The following is a 9,982-nucleotide window of genomic DNA, read 5'->3' as shown; positions in this document are numbered from 1 at the left end:
ACGAAAGACGCTGTTATTTTTTCAGACGTCGTTGTTCTCCCTTCCAGGGACGCTTACGGAAAAAACGGAAATCGCCTGCATGAGACATTGGAATGTCTTGATAGTTGATTTTAAAAAGAAATCACTAATTAACTTTTCTTTTATTGTTCACTGAGGTCACTTCTTGCGATGGCGAAATCAAAGCCGAACAGTATACCGATGTGTTCTTTGACGTCCGAGCTAACAGTTCCACAGCGCGTGCGTCAGGCAGTGCGGCGTGATCTTAACTGTAACACCGACGCATTTTTTTAGCAGTATTTGGGGACATGCATCGCGAAAGTGTCACTAGACTTTTGGATTTCTGCTACATAGGTATGATTTAACTTCTACGCGGCTTCACTTTTGCAAGTGAAACACGTGCCCTAAGTGATATAATGTGGAAAACCCGTTCTTAAAAAAAAAAAAAAAAACATATTGCGTCATCCGCAAAGTTGATTCTAACTGGATATTTCTCGCAAACTCGGCAGCTCCAATTCGTGAATTGTAATATGGGCCCTACAGCATTAGTTTAAAATGTAATTAGTGAAATTGTGTCATTTGGTCGCTTGTACATTTTCACGCATACTCGATTTTCTTCCATGTTCAAAAAAATAAAGGCTAACCTTTAAAAGAAACTCCCCAGATACGCCCGCATGCTCTAGATGTGAATAAGAATGACGTCATGGTTTTACTGTTGCAACTTTTGCAGCGGAGATCACGGAATGTCAAACCCTAATAGAATCGCTCTTGCTTGGAAAACACGCCTCGAGCTCCCCGCCAACTATCCATGTGAGTGAAATCCTTTATTGGCGAAGCTCTGTTTTCGGTGCTGAATTCCACAGATAAAACGCAGTGCTTTAGCAAAACATCGGTAGAGTCCTGACAACTTATACAAAATTGATCCCTTATAACACCTGAGCAATCTTTGAACACACTCTTAACGATATACGGACAAGCACACTGTATTCCAACGACTTACTTAAAATTGGGGGTGTTCGAAAGGAGGAATTTACAAACCGAATCATGTACCAATTATTCTAGAAAAAAAAAAAAACGACCTTCTAGTATTCATTCATATACCGAATATTGTCTCATATTTTAGCAAAATAAAAGAAATCAAAGTTGGGGCATGTCTGTTTGGCAAAAAAAAAAGACAATAAGGAGGGCTTATTTCCATTGCTTGATACATGTATCCTTTAACAACTGAACTTCTGGTCAACTGAGGAGCTCCGAAATGAGAAAGGAAGGAAAGAAAAAGCTTCAATTCCAACTGCAACGAAATCTTGAAGCTCGTAAAACGCCTACACCTTGAGATTGTGCAGATTTGGACAAGGCCTCCGCACAAAATTTGACGTTTTAAATACGAGGGAAAGCGTCACAAAGAGCGCGAAAAGCTAGCTACTTTGATACCGAAACTGAAAAAAAAAAAGAAGGTAACGCTGCCATGTCCGCTCGCCCAAAAGTGACGCATGACCTAAAAACGCGCGGCTCCTTGGCACGACCTCAGAGATACGGCGATGCCCATGGCTGCCCGCGGTGCGCTGGGCCTCGGAGGCAATGTGCTGGGACATAAGTCATAGCGATAACCAGGAGGTGCGCACCTCGTCTGCTTATTTGCTGTCTAAAGGTTGCTAACAAGAAAACTATATACAATTACCAGCCCTGCGGCTTTGGCAAGATTGACGCAGTGGTGTATAGAATATTCATTTTATGACAAATTTAGCCAAAGAGAAATTTTGATGCCTTTGGCCTTTGAAGCTGGTCAGTGTACTGTATACCTGGACGCACCATGAGAATGACCTATGAAACATGGTGAGATTGTCCAAATAAATTGCTTTTGCATGCGGAATGGGAGAACAAATGTCGTAGCTGCTTAAAGGCGAGTTTTTTTTTTTTTATTGGATGATGTGGAAGGTATTCAGCAGAAATTAGCTATTCAGTGCGTATGGCACGTGCCGACGTTTGCCTGCAGCAACCGCGCGGCCTTGCTGCTACAGAATTATTTTATTGAAGTATATACTGCGGACTGGGCGTCCGTGCAGAGAGCGCATAAAGGTAACATAAATACACAGCTCGCACATGCAATAATCAACCGAATACCGAACGGAATGAAAAAGAAGTTCAAATGTTCATTCGTAGTTGACGTCTCCACCGTCCATTATTGTGCGCAGGAAGACGTAAAAATTAAGTATGTCGGTTCTTGCGAAATATGCAGTTAAGGCATGGCTTTGATGGTGTGGGGTTTGTTTGGTTCATAACGGAGTATCGAGTGTAACTTTGTTAAGGGTAAATCGAGAAATTCGACCTCAGACTCTCTTCTCCGTAAGTGCCTGAATTTGAGAACATTTTATTACCTCGCTAGGAAGCAGGCGAGGGAAAATTTAGTCTAAAGCTAACTGATTTTCTTTGTGGAGCAGCCGCTTCATGTACCTTGCTTTCTACCTGCAACCTCCAATAGGTGCTGCTATTCCTCATGATCGGACAGAACCGAATATTGGACAACTTCGAATAGTGGATTTTCGAATCGAATATGAATCGATAAGAAATGAATACTCGGTTCGTATCCGAAAATTTAAATATTTGCACATTTCCTATAGTTAATGCTTTCTGAACCTTGGGAGGTAGATCGGTTTCAAGAGAGGGAGAGGGAAGGAGCCATTAATGATAGTTGGATATACTGTCACCTATACCGAAATGTCTGATATACTGAACTAGATATAGGTGTCTTTATTGCATCGCAAAATAAGCATATTTCAGGTCGTTTGAGAATATTTAGGCCTCTGAGCTGAAGATAATTTATGGCACGGACTACACGCTACTTCGCAAGAACAACAATAATAATAATAAAGAAAGCATCTTCAACTGCTCCGAGTTCTCTGGCACCTACAAAATAATACCTTGTAACACTTCACGCATAGCAGAGTACCGAACACTATCTCCGACTATTTTATGGTAATGCCGTTTTGTCTTCCAAGTATTCATCCCGAGGCAGCATAAAATTACCGAGATTTTAATTGTGCGCTGCTCCCTTCCGCCTAAAGCAAGTGGTATATCACAAATGCCATCCAAGGGACGACCAAGAAGCTTTGCTAACAGCTTCGTTTTCTGGGTCCCGAAACTCGGTATTACACGTCAGGGCGCCACGCTGCTGCTCGTTTTAGGGGGCCGATGTAGTGGAACAGCAGGCGTCCAATGCGCCCAAACGCTACGATATTCCCGGCTCCCACGTGACCACCTTCTGCGTCATGACGTCATGACGCGTGTACCTACTAAGAAACGACGTACTATCATAGTAATTTATTTAAGGGCACTCTGAGCCTTTCCGGTATGTTATCCAGGGTTTAGAAGTCTATAGGGACCAGGACTTGTATTTGTGGATCAGGACAATTCGAAAATGCCACTTCAGTATTTCAGAGCGCCTTCAGAGCGCCTCACTTGGTAGTCGAGGAGCTCGTTTTTTTTTTTTTTGGTCCACCCTGCTAAGATTGCTTGACGAAATCTTTCGATTCTGGCCGCAGCCTGTGTCGCAAGTATTTCCCGTGCCCCGCTACCCGAAGCCGCCTCAAATGAACGACGTGATCGCCAGCATGTGCTTCCTCATCACCTACATGCTGCCATTCAGCCGCTCGGTGTGGACCATGGTCGAAGAGAACAGCTCGGGCATGGCGGTGGGTGAAGTCATCCCATCCGATTCGGTTGCACTTAGTGTATGCGGAAGCTTATCCATAAGCGCAACTTTGATTCCCCTATTCGAATGAACGTGAAAGGCAGAAATGTTTTTTCATTACCCTATCGCTGAATCAATTTAAATAAACGTTGTTGAACTTTAGTGAGAGTGAAAGAACGAAATTTTTACCGACTTCAGGGAGCCTTATTTTGATCTTCTCAAAATTTTGTGGACAAAGTCTCTAAAATCGGTAATGTTAAAAAGTATTCATAACTCTAACTAAATACAGATGGCACAGTTATGAATAACTAAATACAGATGGCGCAGTTATGAACATCTGGCTTACCATGACACTTCTCGTGTTTTAATGAATATTTTGTTGTAGAAGCGTAATGTACTAATGCATGTAAACTTACATTTTTTTTTCGCTTTACATCATCACCGCCAACAACTGGCCGCAATGTACTTTCAGAATCGTTGAATACTCTGGTAGTACTTTACTCATATCAAAGGGCTCTGGTACTCCATTTTCGATGACGTGAGCTTCCGCTGCCTTCCAGATTGACGAACCAATGCAACAACGATTCGGTTAGTTTTACCCGCGTGCTTATAAGTGTAAATTTTTTTTTGATATTGATATTCGGATGCGCTAGTAAATACAAACAATACAGTGTATGGCTCTGCTGGCCACGCTCACCAAACTGCTCGGAAAGGCAACGTTCTCTCAGATCCCGCGGTCCGTAAACTTTTGCGCTGCACTGTGCCTGAAGGTAGCTCGCGCTCGAAACTCGCGCAGTCGATGCTTCGCTCCATGGGCACGAGTGACCTGGTGTACTGGTTGGCACACTTCGTCTCCACCTTCGTGCACGTGTCGTTCTACTCGGTGATGGCGGTGTTCTTCATGGTCTACAACACGTACTACTTGTCGCTGGGCGCCATCAGCTACGAAGACTACGAGCACACCCGAGACTACGCGCCTTACCTGAGCGAGAAACTTACGCGCCGGGGCCTGTTGATTGTCCTCTTCACGATGTTCGGCGTTCAGACGTCGCTGCACGCCATGCTGCTCTCATGCGTCAACACCAAGCGTAAGTGAAACTGAACTTTGCGGGAAGTGCCTCAAGCTAGCCTAAGAAACGCTCCTAGGCACGTCGTCATCATCATCATCATCATCACCACCACCACCACCACCATCATCATCATCATCATCATCATCATCACCACCACCACCACCACCAACAGCCGCTATAACCACTACCACAATCACTACTACTATCAGCACTACTACGAATTGCATGTGAAACCGCGACCCACCACTTTGCAATATCATGTGAAATACACGTATCCCCGCCTAGGCAAGTGCTGTACTATGTATGAATGTATTGGCTCTGGAAGAAAAAAAGAAATTCAGTACTACTCGATTTTCAAACCAAACTAGGTTGTCGCAGCTTCTGCGGCAGCGTATTCACGTGGGACCAGTAAATGCATAGTCACAGATAAGACTAAGTACATGACCCTGAAGTCCGTATTGCCGAGGGAGGCGGAGTACATTTCGGCACATTAGACAAGAAACATGCAGTATATTTCTAAGACTATTCGCTTTAACTTGAAACGTGAGAAAAATCCAAAGAAATGTATTCGTACAACTAAAGGAATGATGCGCTCGCTGGCGTATATTGGTTGCAGCGGTCATAACTAGGTAACTTTCGTTCTTTCGTTGCCCGATTCCGAAGAGATACGAGCCGTTCCCTCGAACATCCGCAGCAGTAGTACAGTTGACTCTTATGTATACGCCGGCTCCAGTTACGTATGCTGTCCGGTGTTGAGCCACGTCGGGATATGACGTAGATTCCGTGAAACGCAAGTCTGCTGGAGTCCTCGAGAAAAAAAAAAAAAGATGCTTTTGCGGTAAGAGTGAAATCTATGTATTATCTGTTGGGAGTAGATCTTCTCCTTCGGCTCGGTGAAGGTACGCCGAGGTACGCGAAGGGCCCGCGCGGCCACGCCATACGCGCTGCCGCCGGATTACGGTTGATCACGTTTGGTAGGTTTGATAATGGTTCGCATCGATAGTAGGCAGCGTCATCGACCACGTCTACGTGCAAGGTTTACCAAACGGGACACAAACGTTCAATTAAGCCACGTAATTGAACACGTAATATGCCAGTGCTCATCTTCCACGAAGCAGCGGCATCATACAAACGCACCATCATATAACACGAGTGAACGTTGCTACTACTCGCCTCTTCGTCGTCTCATGCTGGTGGTCTCAGCATTTCGGTCTTGCAACCGCGCTTCTCCGTTTCACGAGATTTTCGCGGTGTTTCTGGCAATTACACCAAACACAGCAGCACGCGACAACGAAACAGCGGGTGATTAGTCGCAAATGCTTACGAAGCGTTTAGATAACTCACGCATGTAGTGTGTTTTTCTTCTTTTTTTATTTGGTGAACCTTACAGCTTTCTTCTCGAGGTCATCCTCCAAGTTCTAGCTCCGTAGGTTTCTATACTGACGAAATGCTGCGATTGGTGCACTTTCCGACGATGTCGCTGAAGCGAATACGTGCAGTGAGGCTCGGCTCCGCCCACTCGTCAGGCTTGCCCTCGCCCGCTCGCAGCGCTGATGGCAATGGTGCTGGCCGCTTTCTACTGGACGGCGATGTTCGCCATGAGTCGGCCCTGGTCGACGCTGGAGGACTATCTGTTCGACGACCGCTACCCCAAGTACCTGGCGGCCATGTTCCCCGTCAACAACCTCTACGTCAGCTTCTTCCACGTACGCTGGACCATGTACTTCGGCTGTAAGTCGACGCGGCGATCGGGCGAAGCTGCCGGAACCCTACCGCAGCGCCGCGCACGGCGTTCCGAGCAAATAGCCCGAACGTTGGCATAGCCTCCCAATTGCACGGTGGCTAATGGCTTATTTTTTTTACTGGAGCTATAATCGCTCATTGCATCTCTTCGCCGACGACGGTCAATACTGTTGCGCCACGTGAAGCGAATGGCGCGCGTAATAAATAAATGCTTGCGTACTTTCACTATATCCGCCGTTTATTTCTTTGCTTTTTTGTCGCGAATTTCGGCGTGCGCTGCTGCTCCATGCGGCGGCGCGCGCCGCGCACAAGCACAACTGCACTTTAAAGGGTGTGCTGCATACTTCTTTCGCGGGATGTAACCCATTTTTTCCCCATTCTCAGCTCACTTTCGAGTGGCAGTCGTAAGCCCTATTGAACGCTTTCGTTCTCCATGCGCATGTGGAAATTGAGTCTACGCCAGTGGCGATTATACGGTATCGCTCTCGAATACGGAGAAATTCGTTACAAGAACGAGTGCCTGCTGTACGGAGTATAAGCTCAGAGTAAGCTCAGAGAGCAAAAATCACTTCTCAAATGGAGTGCTGCTACTTTTCAAAGAGAGTAGAAACACCTTGTTTTTTAGCGTGTGTTGCAGCCCAGGATGATGACAGGCTTCTCGAGAGCTCGTGGTCTTCTGGAGTTAGTTATTTCACGAGCTCATTATTTCGCGAGTTCGTTATTCGTAGGCTACTGAGTAATGCTCTTGTCACCATTGCCGAGCTCGCTGATGGAAACGGACTGGGGAAAGCAGAATGCATGCATAATGAAAGCATTAAAGTCCAGCGAAACTTGCGAAGTTGCAAGGTTTTCGTATGGTCTTGACCACAATGCAAGAGCCACCGACGGTGCCAAAAAAAAAAAAAATTAAAAAACGACAAGTACTGAAGAGGCATTACAGGAGTGCGCACTTCATTGTAATTCAAAAACTATTTGTTGATGCGTTTCCGCTTGTTAGGTTAGCACCGGTCCCATTCAGTTTTGATGGAGCTGCGAGTGTGTTCTTCCTGTCATATTTTTTTTTCTGCGCGGTTCTTACGCCCAAAAACTGTGACGGCGCAGTGCCGACGCGGCATCGTCCTTTACGTTGCAGGGTGACATAGGTTGGGCCTCATTTGAAGTCAGAGAAGTGCAGATCAAAATTTGTTGTGATAGAAGACTCAGAAACACGGATGGAAAGAGTTGGGTGGCTGACGAGCACAAATATCTGTACCTCGAATGCGTGCAGAAGGAATGTATATGAAGAGGTCAAGGAAGTTAGAAACGAAGTCCAGGGTAATTGGAGTACAAATAGAAAACCCGGAGGGCATCAAAAAGGAAGTGAGATAAAAAGAGACGGTAAATCGGGTGCAAAAGCGGACTACAGAAAAATCCACGGAGATTTACGAATGACCATCCAGGAAGAAATTGGGTTAAAAATTGTTATAACACAAAAGGACAGTGCTTTGCTATTTGAGGCCCTAGCTGGCTGCCTGAAGACAAAAAAAAAAAAAGAAAAAAACAGCGAAAGGAATATTTTCAACGAGATAAGGGATGTGTCTACTGCAATAATAGTCAAGAAATGACTCGCCACATACTAATGAAATGCAAACGTATTCGGCCAACTAGACCTGAAGGGAACGCTCACCTTCCAGAAGCGATGATATTCAGAACTTGTGGGAGCGTTAACTGGTAATCAGTCGAGGCAAGCAAGAGGCGTGCAGAGTATTGTCTGATTGAGGGGGTGTTCCTGAAGCTGCGAGTATGTACGCGTGAGTTTTACAATATTTTTATCTTACTGCGACAACAATTATATGGACGCTCCTAGCGAATTTTTGCCGTCGACTTCGTCGCCGTCGCCGTGAGGTTCCGCATATATTTAGGTATATGTATGTTATACGCCACGCTTTGCTATGTGGCATGCGGTATATGCTCGTTATAATGCCACATCATTTTATCACTAAAAGTTGTGCATACCAGGTCTTACATTCTTGACATTATACCTCAGAATTTTGAGAATGGCAGCTCACAAACAAATGTCATAAAAAAATACACTCACAGCACAAGCCTTTCATTGTAAATCTTCTCATACTTTAATGTTTAAAGTGCGTGACAATAACATAGCTAAAACCTTAAAATGATCTAATTTCATTGGCGCTGCTGTACACTACCGCCGGCATCGGCCCACGAAAGACGTTTGAAACATGCCCGATACGAAAAAGTGGTGGTAAGTTCGCTAAGAAAGACGTTCGCTTTTATTAATAAACATAGATGAAATTGTCCGATGGCATGGTTCCAACGGAGGACCCCTAGCAGTACAGCTCGTTTTTACTTAGCTTACGTTTACTTCAATTCATACTTCCAGTACAGTTACGAGTCTTACACCTCGTGTAATATTCTAACATGTTGCTATCGCATTCATTGCTTCGCCCTTATGGTGAAACTGCGATTTTTCAAGCGAAGCTTGCATCGGCTCGCAAGTTACGGTGGCGATGTAGTCACGCGAAACACCCAGTTGCTCCCAGAGCAGAGCAGCACCGGGAAAGGGCGGTTCGACGAGTTGACAGCTGCGCAGGCGCCGGAGCGTGAGTCATTAGAAAGGATTCCAGCTGCATAGGCGCGCGCTCACGCCACGCGCACAACCAATCAGAGTCGTTTGGCTTCCGCCGGGGAGGGAAAGTGCGTCCACCGATGGTTCGACGCACTGGCGCCGCCAATAGAGACTTTTAGCTTGTACGCTATTCCGGTAAACGGGAGCGGTTTGGGCGGATTACCGGATGGTCGGGGCGTAAACGTGAGCGGCCGGAGCGGTGAAGCCGCCTGGTGTTGTAGAGCTCAACCAGACAAACGCATAGCTAAAACTGCAGTAACTCACCATATCCTGCTTCGCCACTCGTGCAAATTTTTGGCAGCGGTGTAATTGTGAACACGATTACGCCACTGTCGAAAATTCACGCCAGCAGCTAAGCAGAATATAGTAATTAGCTCTGTGTTTGTGTGGTTGAGCTTTGCGGCACCAGCTGGCGCCACCAATCTGGCCGCTCACCTTGACGCCCCCGCTAAACCGGAAAACCGCCCGCGCTTGCCGGAATACCGGACACGCTAAAAGTCTCTAATCTAACCTGACGCGGCCAACGCGCCCCGACGCGCCCGGCGCCTAACGATGCTCGCCCGCGCACCGATAACGTCGAACTATAAACGTGCCTTTAGAGCCGCCCGAGCTGAGTGGGCGGGAGGCCGAAGCAATCCGGCACCGTTACTTGCGATTTACTTAACCGTGACGAAGGTCAGGTGTGCGTAGGACAAGCTTCGCTTACCGCCATTTTCCGGTAGGGGAAGGGTTGGTCATTTGTTTTAGTCCTACCACGTCGCCATTTACAACAAGAAAAGTGCTGCAGTTGCCTGGATAACACGGCTACCGATAACTTCCAGGCCTAGCTCGCCGTGAGGCTAATTATGCGCTCCA

At 46.2% G+C, this 9,982-nt stretch overlaps 1 protein-coding gene across 1 annotated transcript; it reads left to right on the top strand.

Annotated features, from left to right (window-relative positions):
- Positions 1–733: 733 nt before the first annotated feature.
- On the top strand, positions 734–6,726 carry LOC126546125 (uncharacterized). Its single transcript, XM_050194223.3, has 4 exons — positions 734–807; positions 3,537–3,686; positions 4,482–4,773; positions 6,304–6,726. The coding sequence occupies exons 2-4, from the start codon at positions 3,585–3,587 to the stop codon at positions 6,576–6,578; spliced, it is 669 nt and encodes a 222-aa protein (XP_050050180.2). The 5' UTR covers positions 734–807; positions 3,537–3,584; the 3' UTR covers positions 6,579–6,726.
- The last annotated feature ends 3,256 nt before the right edge of the window (positions 6,727–9,982 follow it).

Source organism: Dermacentor andersoni, chromosome 3 (assembly GCF_023375885.2).
Source record: "Dermacentor andersoni chromosome 3, qqDerAnde1_hic_scaffold, whole genome shotgun sequence".
NCBI lineage: Eukaryota > Metazoa > Arthropoda > Arachnida > Ixodida > Ixodidae > Dermacentor > Dermacentor andersoni.
This window is presented reverse-complemented; position numbering and strand designations above follow the sequence as displayed.

What these genes read in the sequence shown, in the direction of transcription:
- LOC126546125 (XM_050194223.3), top strand. Translation starts at nt 3,585, where the DNA reads ATGAACGACGTGATCGCCAGCATGTGCTTCCTCATCACCTACATGCTG. An exon ending in AGAACAGCTCGGGCATGGCG is followed by an intron (nt 3,687 to 4,481) that starts GTGGGTGAAGTC and finishes AAACTCGCGCAG; the next exon opens with TCGATGCTTCGCTCCATGGG. An exon ending in CTCATGCGTCAACACCAAGC is followed by an intron (nt 4,774 to 6,303) that starts GTAAGTGAAACT and finishes GCCCGCTCGCAG; the next exon opens with CGCTGATGGCAATGGTGCTG.